The following is a 15,882-nucleotide window of genomic DNA, read 5'->3' as shown; positions in this document are numbered from 1 at the left end:
AAATTTTAGAAATATTACTTTATTTGTGTGTAATTTGTATGGTTAAAATTTCATTAACATCAAAAATATATGAATTTTCATGTTGGTTATGGCCGTTATGCCTTGAATATAATTTCTAAATTTCATAAAGATCCATTCAGTACTTTTTACGTAGTTTTGGATAAAAAAAAACAAATGACTAATGTGTGCGTTTGTGTGTATGTGTGTGTGTGTGAGTGTATATATGTATAGATATCTGTATGCATGTATATATGTGTACATATTACATGTACATCTATATATACATCTACACATATGTATACATATACATGTATGCATATAGATCTATATCTCTATATATATCTATACATATACGTGTACATATACATGTATATGCATACATATACATCTCTCTCTCTGAAACCATTAAAGTGAAAGTATCTGTCATTATAGTATCGAAATGTGATTGTTTCAGTTAGTGGAATAGTTTCATTTTTAAAGTGAAAGTATTTGACATGAGTGTTTTTGTGTCACTTTTGACACGTAATACTTAAATAGTGGAGGAGATATTATGTTGCTGTGGGCTCGAACTATGCAAGAAGTTAAACATTTGTTTTACTAAAACACAACCGGGACCCTAAGTAAGGGTAAAATTTGAATGAAATTGGTAAAATTTGAATGAAATTGGTTGTGTAGTTCTCGAGTTTTAGGGAAACACACACACACACACACAGACAGACAGACAGACAGACATTTTCATTTTTATATATATAGATAACTAGTCCGGATACTTTTTGATACCACTCCGCATTTCATCAACCTTGAAATGATGGAAGTCAAAGATGGAAGTCAAAGATGGAAGTCAAATGATGGAAGTTAAATTCAGAATGTAGAGATGTATGAAATCTACTCGGCATTTTGTCCAGCATACTAAGAATTTTTCCAGGTCACTTATGATGGATATAATAGTAAAAACGTACCAAAAGTATAAATTTGCATTTTATTGAATGTTAATTCAACATTATTAATTTCTCAGATAAATAAATTTATGTCATAGTGGAACAGTTCATACAATTCTGTTATCAGTTTCAACTTCGATAAGGGAAGCTTTTATTTATATAACAACAATAAAATTAATAACGCGAGGTGAACGTTATTCAAATGAAAAATCTACTGAATTATCAGAAAAATATGACAGCCTAATCTAATCTCAATATTTATACATGTTTAAGATAAATGTGGAGGCCATGTTCAATAAAATTCTCATGACCTATTTTAGCAGTGAAATATCATCACCACCATCATCATCATCGTCGTCGTCGTTGTCCTCGACGTCGTCGTCATCATCATCATTTGAATGTTCATTTTTCCATGCTTACACGAGTTTGACAGAATTTGGTGAAGCAGATTTTCTGCAGCCCTCCCTGTTTCCAAATAACGTACTATGTTTCCCATGGCCAGACATGTTTGTCGCAAACTACTGAAAACGAAAGACAGCTTGCTTGAGAATGGCACTTGTTTAGAACGGTCACACAATGTCAAGGCAAGAAGACAGTAACACGCACGCACACACAACAGATTTCTTTTAATTTCTGCCTACCAGTCTCAAGTCTTTGATCAACCCAGGGCTATAGTAAAAGACATTTGCCGAAAACTATATGGATGAGAAATGAACTTCTTACAGCACAGCCTCACTAAATCCTACTTGAAAGAATATATATATATATATATATATATATATATATATATATATATATATATATATATATATATATATATATATATATATATATATATATATATATATATATATATATATATATATATATATATATATATATATATATATATATATATATATATATATATATATATATATATATATATATATATATATATATATATATATATATATATATATATATATATATATATATATATATATATATATATAAAAAAGGCAAAGCCGACCTCTGCGGAATTTGAACTCAGAACGTAGCGGCAGACGAAATACCGCTAAGCATTTCGCCCGGTGTGCTAACGTTTCTGCCAGCTCGCCACCTTTAGTAAAAGTGTGTGTGTGTGTGTGTGTGTGTGTGTGTGTGCCCACCTTTCTTTATACTATGAATTCACGTTAATAAAAGGTTTAATCTAATTTAAAATAACGTTTATAATCGGAAAACTTCACCATTCTACTGTGAGTGACACTCTGGTACAGGTGTTCTTGAGATCATAATATTTCAGGGGGGGGGGGGGGGAGATAAAAAATAAAAACAAAAACTTAAATAACTATATTTTTTATTCTTTTACTTGTTTCAGTCATTTTGACTGCGGCCATGCTGGAGCACTAAATACTATATCTGATAGTTAACATCATCAGATATCAATTACATAACAACATTTTTCAGGTGCGAGGGGCCGCTAGTGGTTGAGTTAAGAGGATAAACTCCCAGAAACGTTGGTAAAAGAGATAAAAAAAATAAACAGCTACCATAGTAAACCAGTTTTATTCCCGCGGGTTTGCCACCGTCTTCCCCACTCGACAGACCACGTTTTCTCCCACCTCCTTCGTCACAATACTTTTTTTTTTTATCTTTGATATATAAAAAGAACAAAGAAAAAAAAAAGAGTGTGTTTATCTAAGGGAAATCACTCTCATAGTCATCCAGTGGAAACGAGATAATTCCCGAGAAACTGACGGTGGAAAAGCAATTTCCAAACATGAATCGAAAAGATGGAAGCGAACTGGTTATTGGTGATCGTATCGAATGTGAAAATTATTTTGGGACGATAAAATTTATAGGACAAGTTGAAGCAATGGAAGGTATTTGGTTTGGTATTGATTGGGATGAAATTCATCGGGGAAAACATGACGGTAGCTATAAAGGTAAGCGTTATTTTCAAGCAGGCCATCCTAAATCTGGTTCGTTTATTAAACCAATAAAGGCTAAATTGGGACAATCTTTCTCTGATGCTTATGTCTGTAAACTTGGCGATATCATAGATGTGCGTTCAACAATTCTGATTCTCGATAATTATGCAATTTATGGTCTTGGTTCCCAGGAAGTGACCAGTCAGTTTTCGGCGATTGCCTCAAAAATAACAGAACTAGATCTTTCAGGTAATTTGTTGAAGAACTGGACTCAAGTTGCGGAAATTAGTAGCTTAATTCCTAATCTGTTAAAGTTAAATGTAAGTAATAACCGTTTAATAATTTCTGAACACGCAGAAATTTTGTCAAAATCTTTTGCCAATGTAGAGGATCTGGTTTTAAATCGAATGACCTACGACTGGGACGACATTTTATCTGCTACGTCGATGTTTCCGTCCCTTCGAGGTTTGTACGTGTGTTTTAATAATTTGGAAAAATTGAATGATCCCACGGGGAAATTGACGAAACTGAAATTTCTCTCATTAACAGACAATCGCTTAAGTGACTGGAATGAACTTTTAAAACTTGGTCAGCTTCCACAATTGAGCACACTTTATGTGAATAACAATCAACTGACAGCTGTCTCTTTTAATGACGTATCTTTGGAAGACGGCGAGAAAACCACATATTTTCGTTCTCTTAAGCGTTTAGATTTAAGCAGCAACCTCATCGATAACCTGTCATCAATCGATGAGCTTAGTAAATTAATCAACCTTACCGAGTTTTCTTTCCTTCATAATCCAGCAGCAGATATAGATGAGGACAAACTATTTAATCTAATAATTGCCAAAATTGGCAGTTTAAAAAAATATGCCAAAACTATTATCCATGATGAAGTACAGAAAGATGCTGAAATATTTTATCTTCGCATGATTGAGAAACAGGCATTAGAGAAAAATATCGGTGAAGAAGACAGAGCTAAAACATGTTCAAGGTACAAAGAGCTAGGACAGAAATATGGTTATGAATATCCTGAGAAGCATTCCCTCCAAGGTAATTTAAAAGACGGCGATATTCCAGAAGAAATGATCAGAAACAAGAAATTATTTCCAGATATGAACCGAAATGATGGAAGCAAACTGGTTATCGGTGATCGTATTGAAAGTGAGAATTATTTTGGGACGATAAAATTTATAGGAGAAGTCGACACAATGGAAGGTATTTGGTTTGGCATTGATTGGGATGAAATTCATCGGGGAAAACATGACGGTAGCTATAAAGGTAGGCGTTATTTTCAAGCAGGCCATCCTAAATCTGGTTCCTTTATTAACCCACTTAACATTAACCTCGGACAATCTTTTCCTGATGCTTACATCTGTAAAGCTAAAGATGTTTTAAATGTGCCTTCAAGAGTTCTGATTCTCAATAATTTTGCAGTTTATGGTCTTGGTTCCCAGAAAGTAACCAGTCATTTTTTGGTGACTGCCTCAAAATTAACTGAGCTAGATCTTTCTAAAAATCTGTTGAAGAGTTGGACTCAAGTTGTGGAAATTGCTAACATTATTCCTAATCTAATTACATTAAATTTAAGTAGTAACCGTTTAATAATTCCTGAAAATGTAGAAATGTTTGCAAAATCTTTTGCAAATGTTGAAGAACTTATTCTGAACAGAATGAACTATGACTGGGCTAACATTTTATCTGTTACATCGATGTTTCCATCCCTTCAACGTTTGTACGTGAGTTTCAATAATTTGGAAACATTTATTAATTCCACAGGAAAATTGACAAAGCTAAAATTTCTCTCATTGTCAAACAATTGTATTAGTGACGCGAATGAACTTTTAAAACTTGGGCAACTTCCTCAGTTGAGTACACTTTATGTAACTAACAATCAATTGACATCTGTCTCTTTTAATGACGTATCTTTGGAAGATGGCAAGAAAACATCACATTTTTGTTCTCTTGAATGTCTAAGTTTAAACAAGAATAACATCAATGACCTGTCATCAATCGATGAGCTTAGCAAACTGGCCAAGCTGACTGATCTTATTTTAGTAAATAACCCATTGGGAGCTGTATATAAGGATAAACTATTTTATATTACCGTTGGTAAAATTGGCAGTTTAAAAAAATATGATAAAACCTTTATTCGTGATGAAGAAAGGAAAAACGCTGAAGTATATTATCTAGATATGGTTGAGAGGGAGGCATTAGAAAAAAATATCGGTGAAGAAGACACAGCTAAAACATGTTCAAGGTACAAAGAACTGGTGAAGAAATATGGACATGCGAGTCCCGAATCATTAATATCTAAAACAGTTCTGCTAAAAGATAAATTAATTGTTGTTGATATCCAAACTGAAAATATTCCTGATAAAGTATTGAAGAACAAGAGATTGTCTCCAGACATAACCATTCTAAAACTGAAGTCACTTGTACAAAAACTCTTTGGAACTGAAGAAATAACAAACCTTAAACTATCTTATATCAGTAGAGAAAATCCTGAAGTAAAAGTTGAATTAGATGATGATTTGAAGCCACTGTCTCATTACAGTATAGAAAATGGTGACAGTTTAATTGCAAAGTGGTAATTTTGGCTTTAATACATTCCTGTCTATGATAACTTTAAACAGGCAGTTATTCTGCTTTCGTAAAATTGAGGAAATAATAATATTAATTATAATAATAATAATTGTAAAAATAATAATAACAAGAGCACTCAGAGAGCGCAAACCTCCACCAAGATAACACCAACATCTTGTCAACAATTAGTCAGAGATGATTTTTGAAATGAGAATATCTGAAATAAACTCGTCTGCTCTCACAAGCGAGAATACTAAAAACGAACTCGACCGCTCTCAAAAATTAAGTAAAACAAACCTGAAAAATAAACCAGAATCCTTCTCTGGTACCTGATAGATCCCAATGATAGTCATGAAATGTGAAAGTGACTGTAGAAAATTTAGTAACAGTAATAAGTAGTTTATCCTTATTTAATACAAGCAAAGTTCAATTCATTATTCAAAATAGTTACGGCCTAAAGGGAGATAATTGAGAAGGACTTGAAAATTAACATAATATAACAAATAATCCAGACTCCTTGTCCGGTACCCAAAATCTAATTAGTTCATGCCAGTGACAAGGCCAAACATTCCTGAAAGTTTCATCCAAATCCATCCAGCGGTTCTTGAGATATCTTGAACACGGACAAACAAACAAATATGACTGAGAACAATACCTCTGCCTTCGTTAAGGCAGAGGTGATAATTTCAAAATTTTGGTACAAGGTCAGCAATAATGTAAAGAGTTGCAAGAAATGCCGCTAAGCAATTTGTCCGATGCTTTAACAATTTTGCTAGCATGGTGTCACACAAATGGCACATAGAAGCATCCATTACACTCTGAGAGTAGTTGGCATTAGGAAGAGCATCCAGCTGTAGAAACCATGCCAAATCAGTCTGGAGTCTGGTGCAGCCTTCCAGCTTCCCAGCCCTGGTTAAACCGTTGAACCCATGCTAGTATGGACATTCGACGTTAATGATAATAATAATCAAAATAATAATAATAATTAAGGCATTGAGCTGGCAGAATTATTAACATGCTGGACAGAAATGCTCAGCAGCATTTCATCTGTCTGTATGTCCTGACTTCAAATTCCACTGAGATCAAATTTACTATCCGTCCTTGCTGGCCTTGTGACAAAATTTGAAACTACCTCCAATAATAATAACAATAACACTAATAATTAATACTGTTTTATTCACTGAACTTATATCAAAATTTTGTGTGAAATTTCATAATATATTTTCTTTCTTGCTTTCTTATTATTTAATTGGTTTGGGACAAACATAATTTAGCTATTTAATATTAAAAAAATCTTGATATATGTTTCATATAAACTTCATATCATTTGCTCATATATTTTGATAATAAAGAAATATTTTTTTACATGCTCCAAATTCATTTTTGAATAGAAACTTTGTTCTGCCCACCTGTTTAGTATTGCATTTGAATTTAACCATGACACCTGAAAACCAGTCAAAGAAAGAAACAGGACACTTTTGATAGCAGATGTCTCCAGAAAATACTGGACATCAAATGGAACAACTTTATCGGCAGTAAGGAGGTCAAAAGAAGAACAGACCAATGCCCAGCAGACATCATCATCCGCAAATGCTGAATGAATTGGCTGCAACACGTTGGACTCTTGATGAACAAATTCATCAATCAAGTCCTTAAGTGGAAGCCTCAAGGCAACAGCACAGAGGACATCTCAAGATGGACTGGCACCAGATGGTTGGTAGGGACCTGGTAAATCTAGGACGAAATGATGTACTGAGAGCATGCTGCTGACTGGATCTTGTTGGAGTGTTTTCACTGCCTCATGTATTACCCATTGTGGAAGCATTTAAATAAAGTCATCTAACTACACATCTAGAAAACAACTAATTAAATTTTATAATTTTTTTGAATTCTTTATAATAGGGTTGTTATAAGATTACAAACTGAAAAATTAATTAGATATGCTATCAGCATGAAAAAAATAGTAGTTAACTTTGGTGTTAACATACTTAATGCTGGAAGATTAAAAAAACCTAACCAGAAATAAGTTAAGTGGTAATGAAACAAAGATTAATAGGAACTGAATATTAAAACTTGAAGTACTTTTATCAATATGGAAGACAACTCCTGATACGTTTTGGTATCATTATGACCTCCTCAGCAAAGTGCAGGATACGCTCTGTGTTATTATATCTACATGTGTACATCTCTTTCTCTCTCTCTCTCTCTCTCTCTCTATATATATATATATATATATATATATATATATATATATAAACGTAAAATACAGGTGCTTATACTTATCAAGTATTACCTCTAAAATTTACAATACCTATATATATATATATATAAAATGAAGAACAAACACGAAAAAACAACGTGAGGACATGGTACATGCAAAGTATTAGCAGATGCTCATATATAGAAAATATATATATATGTGTGTGTATATATATATATATATATAAGTAATGTTTATTGCCACTTAAACATAGCTGTTCCATAGGAACTGATGTTACTGCTATTTTTAACCCCAGGAGGACGCCACCTCCAGCTAATTATTCAATGCAATCTGCACTCAATATGTTGCAAGCAGGGAAGTGAACCCCTACCTACGTCCGGCCACAAGACCACCAGACTATGTTTTTGATCTCTTATTGGTCATCCTCAGAGGTAGCAGTAGTCCACTGCAGCCTGCAATATATGGAAATCAAGTGACACACAGTCACTGATCTTGCAACAAGCAAATTAGTTTCGAACTAGCTGGAGGAGGTGACTGCCTGGGGTTAAAAATAGCAGTAACACCAGGTCCTACAGAACAGCCATGTTTAAGTGGTGATAGGCATTACTACTCAGTATAGTTACTTTCATCTCTTACAGAGATTTTCTAACAAGCTAATTTGCTTATATACAGAGAGAGAGAGAGATGTTTGTGTGCATGTGTATATCACTCTTTACTTTGATATCATTAATATCACACGCTAGTATCACTTGACATACAAGGAGTGTCCTTTGTTTCCAATCTTCCAAGAAAAACATGACCAACCATGGAGAAATATTCTCTGGCTTAGATCTGATACAATGTTTAATATGGAATGTCTCTATTGTTTGTGTAGATTGCTGATCAGATGGAACGTTATGTGTTGAGAAACACAATGGTTATCTATATGAAAGCTAAAAGATTTTATGACAATCTGCAGAATAGCCATGAAGCAACTTGTGATGCAAAACCTTTTCTGGTTATTGACTGCTGGTTTGAAAGGTTTAAAGAAGTGCCTTATTTTGTACAATATTAAAATAGTCAGTGAAGCTGCCACTGCTGATGTAGAGTCTGCTATTAATTATCCTGCAAAACCAAAGAAACTGATTGCTGAAAAAAGCTACATACCAGAACAAGTGTACAATTTTGATGAAGTTTGGCTTTTCTGGAAGTGTATGTCTGCCAGGACATTTAAAAAAAAATTCTGGTGAAGAAAACTGATACCAAACTTTAACCATTTAGCATTTAGATTTTTTTTTTTTCTGTCTTGCGAGTACTTGGTGATTCTGTCAGTGCAGGTGCCACTTAACCCACCCAAGAGACATAAATGGTGGCACGTAAAAAGTGCCATGCAAATGTGGCCGTTGCCAGTGCCGCCTGACTGGTTCCCTTGCCAGTGATACATAAAAACCACCCACTATACTCTCGGAGTGGTTGACATTAGGAAGGGCATCCAGCTGTAGAAACCTTGCCAGATCAGATTGGAGCCTGGTGCAGCCTTCTGGTTCACCAGTCCTCAGTCAAACCGTCCAATCCATGCCAGCATGGAAAACAGACCTTAAATGATGATGATGATGTTCTTTCTGATAACATCAGAATGGAATACAACCTTGAGAACACAGCTTCTTTGCTCCAGATCAAGGTGACTTGATTAACTTCAAGGTTTATTATCTGAAAAGAACTTTTGGACAATGTAGAAAAGCAGTTGATAGGATAGATAATGCTAGCGTGAAAGATGTCTGGGAAAAGTTCCACATTATGGAATTATGATGGATGCTGTGGATGATGTCAGGTGAAGGAATCAAGTCATGGCTATGAATGGTATTGAAGGTTGTATATATAAATGCTTCATCTAGGTGTATTTTTTTTATTGTGTAACAAAAATTTTCTCTTTATCTGATGAATTTCTCATGAGAAATTCTTTACATGTGTATATAACATGTAAATCTCTGTAACAGCTATTAGCAAATGAAACATGTATAATGCAGAATAAATAATACCAAAACATTTCCACTTTCCTGTTTTGTTATATATGTATACTCTTTGTATGTATGTATAATATATGTATATATATGTAATATAAATTTTATATATATATATATATATATATATACAAATAATAAATGAGTATATGCATATATACGTACATGTATGTACATACCTACATTTACCTGTATATATAGATGCATATCTGGGTACAGGACGTTAAATATATACGTATATGTATGTACTTACATATATATGTATATATATTATGTATGTATATAATGAGAAGAGAAGAAGAATAAGAAGAGACATGAATAATGTAAGTTTTTAAATGAGTAGTAAATTAGATAGAAATAGTGTAAGGCAATGAACAAAAAACAACTACACACACAAACAAACAAACATATATATATATATAATGTACTGATCCATGATAGAAAATTCAACAAAAAATGTACTCCATCTGGTGAGAGATAAATATTATTTATTTAAAGGACACAATGCATGCATTAAAGTGCTACTAATAGTTTCATATGTTGAGAAAACTCAAACATATTCTTCAGATGCAAACCACATATCATAACAAAAAAAAAATTCTTTAGTTCATTATGATATATGATTTGCACCTGGAGAATATGTTTCAGTTTTATTTATGCCCCAAAAACCTGCTTAACAATGGTTTCAAATTTTGACGCAAGGCCAGCATGTTCCAGGGAAGGGAGAAGTCGATTACCTCAACTCTAGTGCTTGACTTGTACTTATTTTATCGATCCTGAAAGAATAAAAGGCAAAGTCGACCTCGGCAGAAATTGAACTCAGAACCTAAAGACAGGTGAAATGCCGCTAAGCACTTTGCCCAGCATGCTAATGATTCTGCCAGCTTGCTGCCTTACACCAGCTTAAAAATCCTTTCTGCTGCAGACAGAAGGCTGGAAATTTTAGGGGAGGGTGCTGATCAATTACGTTGAACCCAGGGCTCAGCTGGGGCTTATTTTTACATCAATCCTGAAAGGATGAAAGACGAAGTTAAGCTTCACAGAATTTGAACTCTGAGCATAAAGATGGATGAAATGCTACTAAGCATTTTGTCCAGCATGCTAACAATTATTTTACTAAATGTTTAATTGCAAAATAAATTGAAACAAAGGTGGTATATGGTAACAAAAGGGTTAAATAGTATCTGTTACATGATTGGTGCATATTTTATTAACTGCGTGGATTAAAGATTTAACTTCAGTTTGGTGGGTTTTGAAATCAGATGTAAAGTATTTAGATACCATTGTTCTCTACTGACACAGACGTGGGTATGGAGTTAAGAAGTTTGCTTCAGCAATCACATGGGTTGAGGTTCAATCTCACTGAATAGCATTTTGGGTAAATGCCTTCTACAATAGCCCTGCACTAATCAAAGCCTTGTGAGCAAATTTGGTTGACGGAAACTTAAATACAAGACATTTTGTCTAACTCTCCACTGATTCCGTAAACCACTTCTCTCTCAAATAATCCGTACTTCTACAAGCATAAGTCCCAAAATTTTTTGTAGAAGGAGCTAGTCGATTACATCAACACCAATGCTCAACTGGTATTTATTTCATGCCTCTTCATCTCCAAAAGGATGAAAGATAAAATCAACCTTGAATTGAGAACCTAAAGACAGATGGAATGCTTCTGAGCATGTTGTCTGACATGTTAATGAATCTGCCAGCTTGTTCTCTTTCAAATAATAATAATTTCTCATCATGAGGAGATGGGTTCATTTTACTCGTTTCAGTCATTATCTGTAGTCATACAGGGGTACTATTATAAAGGGTTCAGTCAATCAACAGTGTATGAATTTTGAAGTCTAGTACTTATTCCATCAGGCATTTTTGCTGAACCACTAAGTTACAAGTATGGAAACAGACCAACACTAGTTGTCAAGTAGAGAGAGAGACAAACATAAACACGATTACAGTTCTGAAAGAAGGACTCCAGCATGAGCTTAGCTTTCATGGTGAAAACAAAACTAAAACACTAAAAAAAAAAACTCTGAAGTGTATCAAACTTTTAATAAAAGTTCATGCAGGAAATATTTTACAAAGCAGAAGAGTTGCCTCGGATCTTTGGGGTTTGACGGGCAACATTTGTTTTCTTAACGAAACACTTTCAAACTTGGGACACTGGTAGAATGTGTCATATAAAACTTCTTCTCTTAACCTTCTTAACAAAAAATTGTACATCGCAAGTTATTTCATGTTAAATTTGTCGTATTTCTGTAATTTCAACCAATCACTGACGTCTATTCAGCTGAATACAGTTACTGCTGTTCGGTGTCAAGTGTGTTATTCCCTGTTTAATTATATCATTATTCCCTAGTAAGGGTTTAGGGTTTTAGGGTTCGGGTTTTAGGGTGTTAGGGTTAGGGTTATGAGTTATAGGGTTAGAGTTAAGGTTATGGCAAAAATAATCATAAAACTAACCCTAACTCTAAAACCCGAACCCTAACCCTAAAACCCTAAAGCTAAAACCAATACAAACGCACGAACGATGTCATAAATAAGAGTAACACGGGTAGTTGTTGACAAACAACGGGACTAATTTTATTCAAGGGAAAAGATCCCATGACACCGTTACTCAATTAATTGTTTTCACCTCAATAGACGTCAGTGGTGGGTTGAAATTACCGAAATACGACAATTTTTTACATAAAATAACTTCGAATACAAAATTTTTTATCTGTTCTATACCACAAAATATACAAATATTCGAAGTTTGAAAGGTTTTCGGTACCAAAAACACTACAAAAAAAATGTTGCCCGTCAAACCCCAAAGATCCGTTGCCTCTTTAAAGTTATCAAAGACAGGAATGAACTAAAGCGAAAATTACCATTTTGCAACGAGGTTATCACCATTTTCTATACTGTAATACGACAGTTGATGCAAATCATTCTCTAATTGAACTTCCACTTTAGAATTTTTTTTACTGATATAAGATAATTCTAGGTTAGTTATTTCTTCAATTTTAAAGAGTTTTTGTACAAATAACTTCAGTTTTAGAATGGTCATGGTTGGAGATAATTTCTTGTTCTTGAACACTTTATCAGGAATATTAACGGTTTGAATATCAACTGCAACTAATTTATCTCGTAGAACACTAGTTTTGGTTATCAATGATTCAGGACTTGCATGTCCATAAAACCTTACCAGTTCTTTGTATCTCGAACATGTTTTAGCTCTGTCTTCTTCACTGATATTTTTCTCTAATGCGTGTTTCTCAACCATGCGTAGATAAAATATTTCAGCATTTTTCCGTTCTTCGTCACGGAAGTCGGCTTTTGCATATTTTTTTAAACTGCCAATTTTGGCAATTATCAAATTAAATAGTTTGTCCTCATCTATATCTGCTGCTGGATTATGAAGGAAAGAAAACTCGGTAAGGTTGGTTAATTTACTAAGCTCATCGATTGATGACAGGTTATCGATGAGGTTGCTGCTTAAATCTAAACACTTAAGAGAACGAAAATATGTGGTTTTCTCGCCGTCTTCCAAAGATACGTCATTAAAAGAGACAGCTGTCAGTTGATTGTTATTCACATAAAGTGTGCTCAATTGTGGAAGCTGACCAAGTTTTAAAAGTTCATTCCAGTCACTTAAGCGATTGTCTGTTAATGAGAGAAATTTCAGTTTCGTCAATTTCCCCTTGGGAGCATTCAATTTTTCCAAATTATTAAAACACACGTACAAACCTCGAAGGGACGGAAACATCGACGTAGCAGATAAAATGTCAACCCAGTCGTAGTTCATTCGGTTTAAAACCAGATCTTGTACACTAGCAAAATATTTTGACAAGTTTTCCGCGTGTTCAGGAATTGTTAAACGGTTATCACTTATATTCAATTTTAACAAATTAGGAATTAAGCTAGTAATTTCCGCAACTTGAGTCCAGTTCTTCAACAAATTATCAGAAAGATCTAGTTCTGTTATTTTTGAGGCAATCGCCGAAAACTGACTGGTCACTTCCTGGGAACCAAGACCATAAATTGCATGATTATTGAGAATCAGAATTCTTGAAGGCACATCAATAACATCTTTAACTTTACAGAGATAAGCGTCAGGGAAAGATTGTCCTAATTTGGCCTTTACCGGTTTAATAAACGAACCTGATTTAGGATGGTCTGCTTGAAAATAACGCCTACCTTTATAGCTACCGTCATGTTTTCCCCGATGAATTTCATCCCAATCAATACCAAGCCAAACTCCTTCCATTGCGTCAACTTCTCCTATAAATTTTATCGTCCCAAAATAATCATCACATTCAATACGATCACCAATAACCAGTTCGCTTCCATCTTCTCGATTCATGTTTGGAGATTTCAGTTTCAAGGAATTATCTCGCTTTCACCGGGCATCACTCCACTTATTTCCCTTAGATAGATAATCTTTTTTTTTTTTTTTAATTACATCAACCCATTTAAACGATTTCGGGACGGAATTTTAAGAATATTCATACTTAATATTTAATTATATATTTGATGTAATTTTTTTAATAGTATCTTCTTTGGTTTCAGTTTGTTAACGGTCAATTTCCTAGTTCAATGCATTTCTGCAAGGGAACATCTTATACTCGGAGAACTTTATTCTATCAACACCGGTTTTAAGGAATGTTCTGTCCATCTTCACCAACATCAGTCACACACACATCAATGGAAGGGAATTGGGGTCGATAAAATAAGTATCAGTTGAGCAGTCGGGATTGATGTAATCGACCTTCTCCCCCCCCCCCCCCGAAATTACTGGCCTTGTGCCAAAATTTGAAACTATTGTTTTTTTTTGGGTTTTAAAATGTGGCATATCTACAGTTTGGTGCCCCGATCCGATTTTTTACCTTCGTAACATCCTGTTTCGCTGCATATTTCTTAATGAAATTTTGCAGAGCTGCATTTTTAAATGTGTTGCTTTCGATTATGTTCATGCATCCCGACTTTACGAATAGCTTACTCCTATATAAATCGACGATATCCAATAACTTGAATATTTTCGATTGTAACGTAAACACTGGTTAGTTTTATTTGGGAGCAGCACATTTATTTCTTTATTGCCCACAGGGGGCTAAGCATAGAGGGGACAAACAAGGACAGACAAAGGGTTTAAGCATTTCGCCCGGGCATGCTAACGATTCTGCCAGCTGACATTCCCAGACCAAATACTCCCAACTCCAGAACTGAGCAATTCTACAACTCTATAATAAGCACTGTGTTGTATTTTGCGTTTATTCTTTTACTTGTTTCAGGCATTTGACTGCGATCATGCTGGAGCACCGCCTTTTAGTCGAGCAAATCGACCCCCAAGACTTATTCTTTGTAAGCTTGATACTTATTCTATCGGTGTCTTTTGCCGAACCTCTAAGTTACAGGGACATAAACATACCAACATCGGTTGTCAAGGGAGGTGGGGGAACAAAGACAAATAAATATATATATGTATGTATGACGGGCTTCTTTTAGTTTCCGTCTCCCAAATCCATTCACAAAGTTCTGGTCAGTCAGAGGCTTTAGTAGAAGACATTTGCCCAAGGTGCCACGCAGTGGGACTGAACCCAGATCCATGTGGCTAGGAAGCAAGCTTCTTACCACACATCTATGCCTGTGTCTATACACTATTTTATACAGTGTTAAACTACATTTTAACCTCAAACTAATTGGTATCATGTTAAGGTATTCACCTGAAGATAATCAGTTGATGAAGTTAAAATTATTCAAATAAAAACAAATGAAATTACCCAACTTAAAACAAACAAAAAATCCCAGTTCCTTTGAGTCAGACAACAAAATAATAAGCGTATATTAGAAAAAAATCTCCATTGGTCATGAATGACCATGGGATTGCACATACACGGTTACCCTCTGAGGCACAAGTCTCAGCTGTAGCAAGGGGAAAACATTTTTAAAAGAAAATTTCTCTTGTTGGTTGAGAAGTGCTCAGTTTTGTTTAAGAGCATATTGAGTAGTGTACCTTGGACAACACTACTCATTGCGCTGTTTTAAGACAATAAGGGAGTAATTTGAGAGAGATTTAGCAGTTAGTATATATCATTGTTGGCACTCCGTCGCTTACGACGTCGAGGGTTCCAGTTGATCCGATCAACGGAACAGCCTGCTCGTGAAATTAACGTGCAAGTGGCTAAGCACTCCACAGACACGTGTACTCTTAATGTAGTTCTCGGGGATATTCGGCGTGACAC

The 15,882-nt window shown here is 34.6% G+C and overlaps 2 protein-coding genes across 2 annotated transcripts; one reads left to right on the top strand and one right to left on the bottom strand.

The window, feature by feature from the left end:
- The first annotated feature begins 2,566 nt into the window (after window positions 1–2,566).
- LOC106874004 (tubulin-specific chaperone E) lies at window positions 2,567–5,654 on the top strand. The gene has a single exon (XM_014921562.3). It carries the CDS (start codon window positions 2,701–2,703, stop codon window positions 5,443–5,445), a length of 2,745 nt encoding a protein of 914 aa, XP_014777048.1. The 5' UTR covers window positions 2,567–2,700; the 3' UTR covers window positions 5,446–5,654.
- A 4,472-nt stretch (window positions 5,655–10,126) lies between these two features.
- LOC106873985 (tubulin-specific chaperone E) lies at window positions 10,127–15,436 on the bottom strand. The gene has a single exon (XM_014921534.3). The coding sequence runs from the start codon at window positions 14,001–14,003 to the stop codon at window positions 12,525–12,527; it is 1,479 nt and encodes a 492-aa protein (XP_014777020.2). The 5' UTR covers window positions 14,004–15,436; the 3' UTR covers window positions 10,127–12,524.
- Between the last annotated feature and the right edge of the window lie 446 nt (window positions 15,437–15,882).

The sequence above is a fragment of the Octopus bimaculoides genome, chromosome 16 (assembly GCF_046866305.1).
Source record: "Octopus bimaculoides isolate indiv1 chromosome 16, ASM4686630v1, whole genome shotgun sequence".
Classification (NCBI taxonomy): Eukaryota; Metazoa; Mollusca; class Cephalopoda; order Octopoda; family Octopodidae; genus Octopus; species Octopus bimaculoides.
Note: the sequence above shows the minus strand (reverse complement) of the source record. Positions and strands in the feature narration are given on the sequence as shown.

Excerpts from the sequence above, each read along its gene's own strand:
- LOC106874004 (XM_014921562.3), top strand. The coding sequence starts at position 2,701 with ATGAATCGAAAAGATGGAAGCGAACTGGTTATTGGTGATCGTATCGAA.
- LOC106873985 (XM_014921534.3), bottom strand. The coding sequence starts at position 14,003 with ATGAATCGAGAAGATGGAAGCGAACTGGTTATTGGTGATCGTATTGAA.